This window comes from Apostichopus japonicus, chromosome 12, assembly GCF_037975245.1.
Source record: "Apostichopus japonicus isolate 1M-3 chromosome 12, ASM3797524v1, whole genome shotgun sequence".
Lineage (NCBI taxonomy): Eukaryota > Metazoa > Echinodermata > Holothuroidea > Aspidochirotida > Stichopodidae > Apostichopus > Apostichopus japonicus.
Window position 1 is genome coordinate 718,351 of NC_092572.1, and position 16,536 is coordinate 734,886.

Below are 16,536 nucleotides of genomic sequence, written 5' to 3' on the forward strand. Positions count from 1 at the left end.
TGTATCTTTCAGTATCTGGGTTCGTTGTTCTGCGTTAGTTGTTCATTAATATCTCCTTGTTTGATAATACTTCCTTGTATTATTCCTATTATAAATCAAACCTATACATTCGCAGTCTACATAAATGTACAATGTTTGTATGACAATACTAATTCTATAGTAGTAAAGTTGTGATGTAACTGTACACACGAAGCTTGTACTACAGACTTTTAAATTTCTATTTATAACTGACATGCTTTGAATTACAACAAAACAATTGAAAGTGATGTTGTATTGTTCGTCTGTTTGCCTGTCTATGCTGGTTTATAGTGTCTACGATGACTGTAAGAGAAGGATAAAGAATGTTTTATGATTCAAGAAATAACTGAGAATAATGAGCTGAACAGTTGACAAAATTTCAAACAAAGATCTGTTGATAACTGTGTCTACACAATTATTTTTATTAGGGAAAAAATCAATTCATGTGACGGAAATAATGTTCAGTTTACTTTGAAATTATTAATCGGTCATTACTTATTTACTATTCTGTTTGACCAGTTTTTTAAGGTATTAGTCAATGATGACCAATATAAGACAATCAAGAACAACACATAAGTCCCCTGCAGCGATACTCGTTCAATGAAGAAATTGTACATTCATTAAATGCGGACAACGTTAACTATTCAACTAGTATCACTGAAGTATATTAAGACTCCTTAATTCGTTAGCATCATTTAGATACGAACAAATAAACTGATACATAAAGTATACGTATGAGCATCATTTCCTGGACAAAGGCGCATTTATTTTATTTCCAATAACATTTTGCATATATAACCAGTTTGCCTTGAAATATCCTTGTAGGAACAGTAGTTATATGTGTGTGTATTAATAACACAGTAACTGTGTTTTTAAGTGAGTCACTTTTCCGGAGTTATAGTGGTTTTATAATAACACAACTTCCCATACCATAGGTAATCAATGAAATTTATCGATATGTCTTCATTAAGAATTGTCATCACTTGTTTGCACCCACACATTATCATGCACTTATAATTAATATACATACTGTTCATCATAAAGTCTGTTTGCAAGAAAATGATTTGAAGTAACACTAAAAGGAGTGGTAATTTCTAATGTCCAATGTCAAATGGTTTTGTTGTTGCGTTATCTGCGTCTTTCATACATCCTCCCTCTTCTTATTCAGGAAAACTCACACAATAGACCTAAGTAATATTTTAATGCTTCAAGTGCATTATACACACAGTTATCAAGAAATAATAAAGTTACAAAGCACTTTCAAACGAGTAACATGTGAAATATACAGCTCTCCCTGCGCTCTCCCAACAGACACCTAAACATATAAAACGATGAAATCCCACACATGGTGAGCAAACACTAATTGCATTAATAGCTTATCTTACTTTCCTCATGTGCTTTGAGCATGCAAGTTGTGTACATAAACAACGTATAAAGGAAACCCTATTTATAGATACACAAACCGGTGTAAATTTTAATCATCCAACATAGTAAACATACGTTGAGCGCTCACTTTACAATGTGGTGGTTCATTAACTGTTTGAAAGTATTTATTTGTTTTTTCCATCGTCTAAAATTCCTCAGTTAGTTTTCTGTTATGATTAAAATAACTAATAAAATTGTCTACATTGGAAAAACATTCAAACTCTGAAACAAGATTAAAACAATAACATAATCGATATTTAAAAACACTATGAACATGAATCATAAGTTGAATAAATTACTCCCAAGCATGGTAAATGTGGTCCTGATATTTATCGTCAGTGACGTCATAGGGATCTGGCATGGGTATGTACATAGTTGGGATTGGTATCTCATATGAACCGTCTTCAATAATCTTCTCAAAAATCTGTCGATTCAAGCAATTTATTTCTATTAGTAAATACAACAAAGATTGTAGCAGTGCCTCTGCCAGAATATAATCTATCCCGCAAAAAGAAGAATAAATGTTGAGAATGAGGATTGGAAAATATAGAACTAAATCCTCTGCAAAAATACATTTTGGTAAATCATTGGTGATCAAGAATAAAGTAAAAGGTGATGATTAGACTTAATGCTATCTTGAAAATATTATTCATCAGATTCAAAATAATGTGGATCGTTAGCAAAGCCAGCCACCCTCTAAAGTAAGACATAATTAACGATAGAACAATTAGCAGGAATATGAGTTACCTCTAAAAATGTTCCTCTTAAATGGTGAATGGAGGGACGCAAAGAACAGTTGTGACTCCAGCTCTCAAACAACGCATTGTTTCTGTAGAATACACATGCACTAGCAACATTAATAAAATAGTCAGCAAAAGTTTTAGTGATTCATACAAGAAAAAACTCTTCGTTCAACCACAAAGGTTCGCTGCGTTTCACATTACATACAGAGAAAAATGAAAGGAATTATGCAACTTATTCAATTTGAAGTTAACATTACATGCAGCGAAGAATGAAAAGGAAACATGCAAAATTATTACATTACACGTTAACATTACATGCATAGATGAATAAAAATGAATTATGCAAACTTAATTACATTGCATTCATTATAATATTATCATAATTCTGTATCTGGATACTTGGACATTTGTTGTTTTATTATAAATAATCCAAGCTCAAATTTTCTATCAGCTCTAACAATATGTTACCCAAGCAAAGATTGCACAATTTTACTTTAGCTCCTTGTATGTTGTCGGCCAAGATGGAGTTGTTGCAGGCATATCCCTATCAGGTTTCATGCTATCAGGAAATGGCGGATTACCTGCAAGAGCATATTATAAGACTTAAATAAATATCTCATATCTCCAATTTTCAATTATTGAGGTATATATAAATAAGGTTTCCAGTATAATGTTACTGATTAAACAAATTATCATGAATTATCTCTGAGCAGGAATCACACTGCAGTTACAGGACATTCCTCTAAAATATTGTCGTCTGGTACTTAACAGTCTTATACTTTAAGGCAGGGTTTCCCTAACTTTATCCCCCACGAACCCCTTGTGGATATCAGAGATGTCCACGAACCCCGCAATTTTCGAGACACGATCTGAGTAATTATTATACTATAACACTCATAACAGTGCTTTGTTAAAGATCAAGTTCATAGTGTAATAATGTAATGAAAAATGCACGGTACGGTACTACTATGGCTACATATGTGTATGGAACGCCAAAAGAGTTTGTCGATAGGTAAAACTTTTGTACATTACTAAATGATATGATCAGGTGCGTATCCAGGGGGGGGGGGCGTTGGGGGCGCGCGCCCCCCGGGTAACAAAAAGAGAAGAGAAAAAAAGAAGAAAAAAGAGGGGAAAAAAGAGGAGGAGGAGAGGAAGGAAGGGAAAAGAAAAAGAAGAAAGAGAGAAAAAGGAGAAAAAGAGGGAGTAAAAGCAAAACGCGAAGACATCGGGAAGAGAAAGAAGAACAGTGACATCATTACAGCGCTGAAGGGTAGCCAGTGACGGATCAATGATTTCGTAAAAGTGTGACTCACCCTACCCCTTACACCGACAACTCCATATTTTGACGTTTCCATTTTCCTCTCTCACTAATGATCTATATATATACTATATATGGTCTATCATAACGCGTGTGTAGAATTGTGCTATGAAACCAACTGTGGCTGGTCTCAAACTCGACCGTGTCGTCGGGGAACTTGACGCATTTCGGGATGGTGGCGACCGCCCGCTCCCCCCCCCCCCCATTCAGCATTTTTTTAAATGATATCGCTAAGTAATTTCAAAATAGAAAGTGCTTACAGGCAACTTACAAGGCTTGGGAAGTGTCATTTCCAGCGATCTGGGAGACATTTTCGGCCAAAATTTGCTTGTACGCTTCGCGCCAACCTATGGTGGCGCTACGCTTAGATAATTTGCCTACAGGCTTCGCCCCTCCCTTGGCAAATTCCTCGCTACGCGCCTGTTCGAATTTGTAACGCAAACAGCAGATATCACATCATATCAGTGAGCATGAAAATGGCGTTCCAGGATGAAAAGCCTCAAAACTGTCCGACTTGCCTGAAAAAATAACCAAAAATTTTCAACGTTCAACGTGTTCATGTCAATATCATATAAGCAAGCATCGGTTATTACATCGCATGCCATCATGTACCGTACGGTCCGTTAAAATTGCGCAGTATACCGCTGGATGCTAATGTAAACAACGACATGTCTCATGTAAATGTATAAAAAGCATGGAGGTCCAATTATGTCAAAACTCTCTTTTACATTAGTAATGGCGAATTAGGGCCTGCACCCCCGCCGCGCAGTGGCGGAGCGTCCATATGGTCAGGGGGCGGATGCCCCCCCCTGACGGACTCAAATGGACTGCTGGCGCCTTTTTCAGCTCTTTACCACTTTTTACTTATTCTAGATTATTGACTTTTTTACGCTTTTTTTTTGACGCTCTCATCTACTTATTGACATTTGTCACATTTTGTTGGTGTAATTTCGCGATGACACCTTATTCTTCGTTTATCTGCAAATTAGCCAGGCCCGGAAAGGGTCATTTCCGGCGATCTAGGGAGTATCTTTACTCAAAAATTTTCTGTACGCTCCGCGCCAACCAGTGGTGGCGCTCCGCTTAGATAGTGTCGAAAGCGCCCCTTCAGACCATTTTCGCCACTCCTGACCAATACCCCTAGCTCCGCCACTGCCGCCGCGCCTCCTACGCCTATGTGTGTAGTGTTCGGTTTCGGAAATATCTGCTATTTTTTCATTTCCTTCAACCAAGTTTTATAATAGTCGTTATAACAGGTTTTAATATTTCTACACCAATAAATTAACTGTGTCTGAATTTTAGAAAATTTCTGACCAACATTCTACATCACACTTCCCTCTACTCGTGCAATTTTGACCGCTCTGTTAGGGCTTGAAGGAAGTTTTTTCTATATTGGTTGTCCATAGATGAAATTTTGTACAACATTATGGGTATGTTTTGAAGTGAGTTTATTCACGAGAAATGTGAATTTTCAAATTCTGAACAAATATGGGGCTTAAAACCTTGAAAAGTGGGGCTGACGGGTATTGTGGGCCGCGACTTAGAATCACCTACAAAAGCAAAGACCCACAGGATATGCGATCAGGTCGAACATGATGTGTGCCGGGTTGACAATCTTCAAAAAGGTTATGGATGGAAAAAAAAAAAAAAACTATTAGGAAATACTTGGTTCTCAGGCAAAAAGTGTACATCTGGTTGGTCATTTCAAGCACGAGAAGTGCCGTTTCCGGTGATCTGGGGGGTTTCAAAACAAGAAATTTTCTTGTACGCTGCGCGCCAACCGATGGTGGCGCTCCGCTTAGATAGTAATTCGCGCCCCCCGGGTTTCAAAATCCTGGATACGCGCCTGATGATACCTCAGATTTTAGTTCAACAAAAAAAAGTACTCTAGTTTTGACTTTCAGAAACGTCTCACGACCCCCCTGGGATGGACTCACGTACCCCTGGGGGTTCATGCACCCTAGTTAGGGAACCCTTGCTTCAAGGTAAACAAGTACCGAAAGATGTAACTACAAATCATGGTCATAAACATCACAATTGCTCTTGATCAAACATCGCTAGATTCGATTTAATCATGCTACTTTATACAACCTATGTAATGAAGAAGTGCAATAAATATTAATGTATGTTATATACATGGAGTATTTGATGTATTGTCTTACCACCTGACATAATTTCATATATCACCACAGCTGTAGACCACACGTCACTGGATTCTGTATATTCACTTGACAGCAACATTTCAGGTGGAAATTCGTTCAATGACACATTCATCATCTAAGAGGCAAATACACTGTTTGTTACTACTCATAACTAACGTTTTAGTTTTCACGATGATATATTCCTTAGCTGATTATTACTAAAAGCAGTAGTAATGACGATATGTATCAATTTTGCCATTATTATAACTTTATCGAACATGACAGTGTACATGGATGTCTTGTGTTTGATACATGAGAGTTCTATGAAACAAAGGTCACAATTTCATATTTGATCCACCTCAATATTTCACACTGAATGTATCTACTGACCCATTCCTAAGTGGAATATTCTTACAGGCGGATGCACAACTAGAAAAATCAGATTGCTTGTAACAGCAGAAATATGCTCAACCAGAATATTCAGATCTCTTGTAACAGCAAAAATATATAGCCACTGTGTCAGAAACAAAATTACATCATAAGAAAAATGCATACTTTTGTCGAGCTGTCGTACTTTAATAGATTATATATCTTGACTAACTTTGCCAAATTGTCGAGTGACTGTGTTGCATTATATTAGAGAAAGAAAAAGTCACGCTAGCGTGATATCTTCACAAGAATTGTCAATTGTCAAAAAGCTGATTTTTCACACTGAGCTAGTTTACCTTTAACTTCACGGCATCTCAAAACAAAAGTCTATCTCTTGACAATCGAGTTAGACTACAATGACGTTTTGACAAATATGATAAATTGTCGAATGTAATATTAAACTACCACAGTCAGCGTACACAACTTGCCTGTCTCTTCAGAAACACCATGGAAAAGAAAGTCGAAAGTCGAATGTTTTAAATGATACTACTTTGAAATGATGTATTAAATTACCTGCTGTTTAATCAATGCAGCTATCTTCGGTGCATCACCAGCCAAACAGAAATCATAAAGTTTACAAACTCCTTGGTGAGTTATCAAGATCTTTCTGGTTGATAAACCAGGATGGAGAAACTTTGATGCAAAGAAAACAAGATAGTATAGCATTATACAGAATACATCATCCTACATTAATAATCGATGTAATAAATATAAGACCGAAGTGTACATATTAACATGCATCTTGAAATGATAGCAAGCTTGATGGTAAATACGCTTGACATAACATATGTCAATAAACTAAAGCTTACCCCAAACGACTTCAAAATGTCCATTGCTTCTAAAATACCTGCAACGTGTTGGATGACGTCAGGAATGGAAAGTGAATCATATGAGCTAGCAGCAGCAGATTCATCTCCTGTCCGGGAGAGTTTGCTCTTCAAGGTTTCACAGACAAGATGCTCGGTAATGAGATAATTGTATTCTGAAATGAGGCCGCAACAAAAATACATCAGATTGCTACTTTTTCTAACTTTGATCAATCTTATTGTTGTTTAATATAAAACTTACTCTTCACACGATATAAGTAGCTTAGGAAAGCAAGTTAATTTATATTCTGTTTGTTATTACTCATGTAAAACATTGGATCGGTAATATATTTATAGAACATCACGAGAGGGAAGCAACTGAAAGCTGCTTATATCTTACTCTTTTGGATAGAAATCGCCTCAACCTTTACGATATGCTCTGTCTTTGGCAATTCTAGACATAACTTGATGAAAGCATCCCAATGGATTGTCTTCTTTTTCACTCGATCTTTAGAAAAGAAAAAAGGTTTTTGGTTATTATTCGCGCAACTCTTTAAGTTCATCTGGAAATATAAATACGGTAACAAGAATGAACATTTATCAGAGAGCAAACGTAACATTGAGAAAGTAAGATTGTCCCATTCAATACCCTAGTATGTCAAATAAGATTGTCCCATTCAATGCCCTAGTATGTCAAGTAAGATTGTCCCATTCAATGCCCTATAGTATGTCAAGTGAGATTGCCCCATTCCATACCGTAATGTGTGTGAAGTAAGATGGTCCCATTCAATACCCTAGTATGTCAAGTAAGATTGTCCCATTCAATGCCCTATAGTATGTCAAGTGAGATTGCCCCATTCCATACCGTAATGTGTGTGAAGTAAGATGGTCCCATTCAATACCCTAGTATGTCAAGTAAGATTGTCCCATTCAATGCCCTATAGTATGTCAAGTGAGATTGCCTCATTCAATACCCTAATGTGTGTGAAGTAAGATTGTCTCATTCAAAACCTTAGTATATCAAGTAAGATGGTCCCATTCAATGCCCTAGTATGTCAAGTTAGTTAGTCAAATTCCTGTCAATACTGTCATACCAAGCATTGTGTACCTGCATAATACACATTCCTACCTGCCATAGTTGTTAGTACCACACATTTGGTGATACCACCAGGGATGTTAATGGATCCCGTCCATCTGTTGTGGATCTTTCCAATCTTGATAACCATAATAATACTAACATCTTTCTGGTCTAGTATCCTATCCTCATGGTATATCCCTTCGTTTGTCGTAGAATAGTACTCTGTCAGGGGAACGCATAACTCGATGGTTAATTATTACATCGTAAAGAGTTGTGTAACAGTAGCACCAATACCGCATTATGTATGACGTAATTGACAGCCACTAATCCACATGGGCTATATATGTTACTTTAATATCCAAACAATGACCTTACCTGATACTTGCAGATACGTACAGAATTGCTTTCTACTCAAACAACATTCCCTTGAATGTCTTAAAAGTTTACCGAAATATTCAAGACAGAAGCAAATTATTTACAAGACGATATTTTTAATTTAATTATTAAAGTTATATTATTCATTTCATACGGAATAACTTAAATGCAATATCATCATTCTCATAAAGTTCCACATTTAGGCGAGGTTATTTGCTTATATACACGATAGGTTTAACAAAACATGTTTGGATTGAGAAATGTCCCACACATTATGATGAAAGGATGTCGCTTTAGTAACATTATCTTCTCGTTACAAATTAAATCTTTATATTCTTACACTGATCATGCAACATCATGTTCCTGTAGTCATGGTATTTAAGTATTGCCACAAAATTTCTTGACTATTTCGTCGTCCCGTTTTCCATTATTATGGTAAAACAGTGCTTCTCTCGCTAAAAATTGTTCTTTTGAGGCAACAGGAGTTACCCTTATATAAATTAATGTAACATTTTAGACGAAAACAACACTGAAAGGTCACTGAAGCAACTTACTTTTTTCGCTCTCTGAAGAATCATTTGAGATATCCCCTCCAAGTCTCTGTTCGATTAAATTTGCCTTATATATTCTGAAATGACCAAATTTAAGCGAGTATCGTTAAAATACAACCAAAGTAAGAAAAAAGAGGATATTCTTCAAGGAGGAAGAAATGGTTTCTTTTTGACAAAGCATATTGATCTTACCGCGAATTTTCTGCTGTAACAGGAATCATTGGTAATTCTTTTCTGAAACAAAAACATAAGTTCAATGAAAGTGAGTGTCCGCTAGAAGATTTAGTAACGTAATCTATCTGAATACCAACGGGAGTGTGTCTTTACTTAGCTAAGCTAACTGAATACCATAAGAAGGTTGCCTTTACATAGCTAAGCTAACTGAATACCATGGGGAGTGTGTCGTTACAAAGCTAAGCTAACTGAATACCATAAGGAGGTTGCCTTGACATAGCTAAGCTAACTGAATACCATTGGGAGGTTGCCTTTACATAGCTAAGCTAACTGAATACCACAAGGAGGTTGCCTTTACATAGCTAAGCTAACTGAATACCATAAGGAGGTTGCCTTTACATTGCTAAGCTAACTGAATACCATGGGGAGTGTGTCTTCACAAAGCTAAGCTAACTGAATACCGTAAGAAATGTGCCATTACATAGCTAAGCCAACTGAATAACACAGGGAGTGTGCCTCTGATTACCATAAGGAAGTTGCCTTTACATAGCTAAACTAACTGAATACCATATGGAGTGTGCCTTTACCTAGCTAAGCTAACTGAATACCATAAGGAGTGTGTTTTTACATAGTTAAGCTAGCTAAAAAGTGATACCTTGAGTATAACTTGTGAAGCAGGGAGTTATTAAAATGACAAGTTATTGACCGTTATTTTACTCAAACAATCAATATCGGACCCATAGATGCATGTTGGGAAGGAGGGGGGGGGGGGGATGGTAGGTGCTGGAAATCTCTTCCCATATCTTCCCAACAATAGTTTCACAAAGTGAAGGCGAAATCGACTCCCCTTAGGCCTCTACCTTGACGACCGTTAGCCAACATTTGCTTCCCCCATTATGTAATTTTGGCAAACAGATTGGTACATTCGTCTGCTATGGTAAGCCCATTCTTAAGTATATCGACATTTATCATTTAAACGAAGGGAATAACCCTGTACTAATTATTAATAGGGTAATTAAAACTTACTTTTTGCGTACTGGAATGCTAGGTTGAACAACTATATAGGAAAATATAAAGTAAAAAAAAATATAGTATTTAAAATTCTCTACCTAAAATAATAGCAAGTAATATAAAGGTTTTATGTTAAACAACTGACTAATGACGTAACAATTTTTTTTTAAAGAAAATGGAGGAAGAAAATTGAATTTATGAAATAATCTCATATATATATATATATATATTTATATATATATAAATATATGTATATATATATATATATATATATATATATATATATATATATATATATAAAGTTCTCAGAATACATTGCTATGGTAGATTCTACGAGGTGCAGTGAGAGGCAACGTATTGCAGTTGGAGTACAGTCATGTAAGTGTATTGTATATGTTATACGTAACATATTGCTAACTCCAATATCGTGGAAGATGACTGAGATGGCCAGGTTCTATTTTCCCATTTTCCTGGTACAACGTAGTACTGATACCATAAGGTTGAACAAACATGACAAGCTAGTTGACAGAAGCATACAGCAAATGTATCAGATGAGAAGGTATGAGTAATGAACATGACAGTCACGTGCTTCCTGAGTAAAATACTATTAGTATACTGCAGAGGATAAAGAGTAAGCTATGCTCCCCCTTCTTTCAATCTTGCCAAATAAGTATTTGGTTAGTAAAAATGACACCATACACATCATTCATACATAGAGAACATATCAGCTTAATGTTATGTGCAAGTGTTTTCATATTGCTTCAAGATGAACGGGACGTGTACAATATACAAACAAACCGAAAACATATAGCACAAAATATGTATATATGTAGTTTAGATCCTTTGGCAAGCAGGAACTCGCAAAGAAGCCTCATTGGCCTATCAAAGCCGCAAGCTGACCGAAGTCAGTCTCTTAGATCATATTTAACGTTCATGTCAACAACTCTGTAACTGGACGACATACAATCTTGTAGTGACTTGAACTGGGAACCTTATGATTGGAAGGCACCGGCGTTAACCATTGAGCTAACACTCATTTATATATATTATATAAGACGTCCTTTATATAAGACGCGACCAACCTGCTGAACTACTTAACTATTTTGGTAACTATTACGTTTAGTTAAACATGCAAAAAAAGGAAGGAAAAACAGAAAAAAATTGAAAAGTTGTTGACTTGTTGACTTGTTGAAGTTAAAATATCAAAATTTATATTTCAAAAGTATTTACCCGGTCGTTGAGGATTCTCAATATTTCTGCTGAGAACGTTCAAAGAAACTTCATTAGAATTCAGTGCAGCGTCGCTCCTTCTATAAAGGAAAACGAAAATAAGAATACAATCATGCAGTCATCAGACTTGTTGTGCTATGTCGTTTGTCATATACTGAATACAAATTAATTTTTATCACCTGGACCAGCAACTTACTGAGTAAAACAGCAAAAGCCATATTTTCTTTACGAGCGATCCTTTATTGATACTTTATCAATTACGAAACCAATTTGGACTTATCACATCAATGGTTCACCAAAGTGTTGTTATTATGATAAGGGTTGATGTGGGGTGAGGAGGGGTGCATATGATTGGAGTACTTACGTTCCAACTGTCATCAGGTCTGCTGCAGGAAGAAATGATATCGACAGTTGGTCGAATTGCTTTAACTTTTGTCTTAATTATGTAAATAGCAGCTGCCTGTAAATGCATTTAGCTTCTTCAGCTCTCATCCACGTCTCCTATTAATACTTGGTTTTTCCTTGTTTTTTACATAGTGGAATGAACTTAAATTAAGTGAACTGAATCGATGAAAATATGCTAACAGTAATAGCTTTATGATGGGAGCTAAGCACACTTCAAGTAGAGGTCTATACATATGTGTTAGTCACAATATCTAACTATTTTACATTTACGAAACTGATTGTGTTACAGTAAATGTAATAACAAATAATTCGAATGTCCATTAAACATATACTCGAATAGAACAAGACGGCCACGAACAGTCACGAACAGTTGCGAACAGTCACGAACAGTTGCGAACAGTCACGAACAGTCGCGAACAGTCGCAAACAGTCGCGAACAGTCGCAAACAGTCGTGAACAGTTGCGAACAGTTGCGAACAGCTATAAATACGATCAGTAAAGATCAGTCATAATTATTTGCAATTTATTTCACTCCATAGAACATAATCTGGTAGTAATACCGCTGCAGCACTGGTCTATCCAGGATCTACAGCTATATACACCAGCTACATAGTTATTAGCTAAAGCATACACGTGGTATAATGTTTATGCATTAGTAAAAAGATGGTGATCCATCTATACTCGATTCGAGCACATTTCAGGAAAGTTCAAATGCATTACGTTAATGGAATTAAGTTAAAACTTCGTATTAAACTTAGGGCTGATGTCGCTTAATTTGAGCCATCGAGTGTGCAATCCGAATCTAGTGTTAAAAGGAGGTAATCAATTATTTGCAAACGCAGATTAGCTAAGTTTCTAAGAAAGACAAAACTGTCAATAATCAGAAGAAATTTGAAAGCACAGAAAGAACTCAGAACATTGATTTGATTCGTTTTGGTGCTAAAGCTATTACATGTTAAGTTAAAGGTCAACTAACTCTGGAACGAACTCTATTACGGGTTAACTTTAGAATCACATTCCTCTGGCGTAATAACGCACTCACTTAGGTATCCTTTGTGTGTGTGTTATCAACATGAAGATGGTGTAAATGAGAGACATACAGTTGTAAACGAGTCTTAACTAATTAGTCTTAATTAATAATTTGTTATACCTACATCTAGTTCTCTTGTTACTGATATACATACACAGTAACATAAAGCAGGACAGAAACGCCACCACACTGGGAATAACCGATGCTAGGTTACCCAATAACAAAGCGGACTCACCAACTGTGAAACAAAGTAAATAGTATGAATGTAAGAATGAGATCACCTTACTGCTCATAAATGTAAAAATGTGATCACCTTACTGCTTATGAATGTAAGCATGAAATCACCTTACTGCTTATGAATGTAAAAATGAGATCACCTTACTGCTTATGAATGTAAAAATGATATCACCTTACTGCTTATGAATGTAAGAATGAGATCACATTACTACTTATGAATGTAAGAATGATATCACCTTACTGCTTATGAATGTAAGAATGATATCACCTTACTGCTTATGAATGTAAAAATGAGATCACCTTACTGCTTATGAATGTAAGAATGATATCACCTTACTGCTTATGAATGTAAGAATGAGATCACATTACTACATATGAATGTAAGAATGATATCACCTTACTGCTTATGAATGTAAGAATGGTATCACCTTACTGCTTATGAATGTAAGAATGATATCACCTTACTGCTTATGAATGTAAGAATGAGATCACATTACTACTTATGAATGTAAGAATGATATCACTTTACTGCTAATGAATGTAAGAATGATATCACCTTACTGTTTATGAATGTAAGAATGAAGTCACCTTACTGCTTATGAATGCAAGAATGAGTTCACTTTACTGCTTATGAATGTAAAAATAAGATCACCTTACTGTTCATGAATGTAAGAATGAGATCTTATTATTGCTTATGGATGTAAGAATGAGATCACCGTACTGCTTATGGATGTAAGAATGAGATCACATTACTGCTCATGAATAATATCACCTTACTGCTTATGAATGTAAAAATGATTTCACCTTACTGTTTATGAATGTAAGAATGAGATCATCTTACTGCTTATGAATGTAAAAATGAGATCACCTTACTGCTTATGAATGTAAGAATGATATCACCTTTCTGTTTATGAATGTAAGAATGGGATTTTCTTAAAGATATCACCTGACTGCTTATTTATAAATTAAATGCTAGCTAATATAAGCTACAAACTGATTCCTCAAAATTATTTGTGAAATTTATTACTGTTCAATATACAAAAGAACGAGACGTGTAGATGTCAATTATGTATTCAGATATATGATGTAACAGTTGCCCATTTATGATAATCACAAAGACACTGAAAGTTATGATTTGCACAAGTTCGTGTTTCTGCACACAAACATCATAACGAATGATATAACACAGAAATGTCTAATTAGTTATTGTTTCAATTCCATAGCTGATACCTAAAGCGAAAACGAAACTTGATGCTAACAATGATAATGTAACTTTCCAATTGTTCCCTTGGATACTATTAGCAAAATGATTTCATGTCGAATTCAGATATCCGACAGGTCGAAAAGTGGCTTTATTCCATATTAGTCTTGTAATTGGGTCATTTATCAAATATGTATCCAAATATAAGATGTTCGGGAGTATTTGGCTAATGTGTGTTCGATTATTGCCTATCAGAAAAACTCTTAAATGGGCGAGAATGATTTTAAGACCATGTCGATTATACCCAATACAAACATGTCGAATTTACGACCACTGTCGGAATTATCATAAATAAACATATTTAACAACTACAGATTACGGAATTAATAAATATAAACCGGATATAGAAATCCCACGCGTGACTTATTAACGTATACGGGGATAATTAGCCTCACGTGGTGACTGCATTCATCGAACTGCTCAAAGATATTTGATAAAGCATGTCGAATATCGCGGAATTCAACATGCCGGAATAACAATGGACATGTCGAATTTAGCCAGTGGATTCTCCAAATAACGAAAACGTGGAGCAAAATATTCATCTTTCGTGTCGAAATAAGCATATCTTTTGGTCGAAGTTTGCTTATCTATGACGTCGAAGTTCGCGTACTATGCCTAAGACCCCATCCCGATTGCCACTAAGAAATCACAATTGTAAGTGTGTAAGCGATCTTCAATCAAAACTATCTTATAGGGATAAGTTACCAGACGGGATAGCGCACACCATAATTGCACTGTAAAATACGTTACTTTCTCTCCTTTTTACAATTAGCGTTAAAATATCTAAGTGGTCGAAAACCGCTCATGATACCCTGTTTGACCTCTCTGTGACCTGTGATAAGTAAGAAGTTCCATGACAACATCCCTTCGTTTAAGACTCATTTCGATAAATACCATTTAAGAATATTTTTCACAGTTAAAAGTATTTTTCCCCTCATTCTATTGTGTGTTTATTTAGCAAGACATTCAAGCATCATCCTTTTAAAGACTGACATATATCACATAGTTTAGCAGCTTTACTTAATGAAAACAAAAAACTTCAAAATAACGTTGTAATAGTAAACACCATAGAAACACTTTACATATTTTTCTCTTCTTGTTTCCCTTTAACTGAGCAGCATCAATTAAACGCAAGTAAGTAGCATTCTTTCGTCATACATTGATTATTTTGTGATTACTATGGCACTAAAGATGACGTAATTGTTCATTTTATTGTCAATTGACGTTCTTAGCAAACAGCCTAGACTGCTTTCATAAACCTTTTGTGTTGTCGATCGATGCTGTAGAACTGATATTTTGTTAGAATTGAAAGGCTTTGGAGGTATTGAACGAACGTTTGTTGTCAGATCCCTATATAGGCTTTGCATTGTGTATCCTTTTAAAACAACAATTAAACACATTTATCGTAGAATTGACTATGCACCTTTCATCTTTATATCTGCGTCATCAGTTAATGGTATGTGTTTTACTTTCGGTGAGAAACTTGATATACTTCACCATGACAGCACCGTGACTACACCATAACAGCACCATGGCAGCAGTCCTCCTATATGATAAAACTGCGCCTTTAGCAAAAAAACATATTAAACTAATCAAAGTGTAACGAAACGCTTCAATGTCTCACTCGGCTTACTTGTTTCATTTTATAAATCAAAACAAATACCTGCTTTTACCGTTATTCTATGTGCTTTGTTTCCTTTGAACTTTGGTAATTAATAATCGTTATTAAAGAGTCGTATATGTACAACGTATTAAAAAAAAAATTCTTTAAATGCTTTGTGTAAACATACAAGTTACTAGTTAAGTTCCTTGATCACATCTTACGATTATACGATAACACCCCATAGTCATGTCATGTATTTTAATTGTTTTTCTATGTTATATAAGTATTTTAAAGGTACACGAAGTTGGTGTGGTCCATGTATGACGCAACACGATTATTGTGCAATGACCAAACCAACTAAAATACAATATTTCATCTTAACAATCGAGAGAATTATCACTTATTTTTATAATGTTTATATTTCAGATTCGGTATGCCTTGAATTTTTCCGTGACAAGAGTGTTACTATCTAGTAAATGCGACAGTGTAGATATCTCAAAAGAACTTTAAACTCACTAATGGTGTCTGTTCTGCTCCCTAGATTACCATTAGCATGCCATTACGTGATCACAGAATTTAAAAACAGCTTGCATCTTAACTCTATACATTAATCGTGTCACTACGTCACTAAAGCGAGAGAAATTTACTAAATAGTTTACAAATAACAACATTTCATGAACGATTTGTCAATACTTAGA

The 16,536-nt window shown here is 35.4% G+C and overlaps 1 protein-coding gene across 1 annotated transcript; it reads right to left on the reverse strand.

Moving 5' to 3' along the window:
• Positions 1-392: 392 nt before the first annotated feature.
• On the reverse strand, positions 393-15,769 carry LOC139977528 (tyrosine-protein kinase SRK3-like). Its single transcript, XM_071986902.1, has 15 exons — positions 15,659-15,769; positions 12,862-12,975; positions 11,667-11,688; positions 11,303-11,382; positions 10,088-10,118; positions 9,080-9,121; positions 8,891-8,964; positions 8,013-8,183; positions 7,284-7,391; positions 6,887-7,059; positions 6,591-6,710; positions 5,670-5,784; positions 2,680-2,767; positions 2,191-2,272; positions 393-1,867 (listed from the first exon to the last, which is right to left on the reverse strand). The coding sequence occupies exons 1-15, from the start codon at positions 15,663-15,665 to the stop codon at positions 1,739-1,741; spliced, it is 1,356 nt and encodes a 451-aa protein (XP_071843003.1). The 5' UTR covers positions 15,666-15,769; the 3' UTR covers positions 393-1,738.
• Positions 15,770-16,536: the final 767 nt, after the last annotated feature.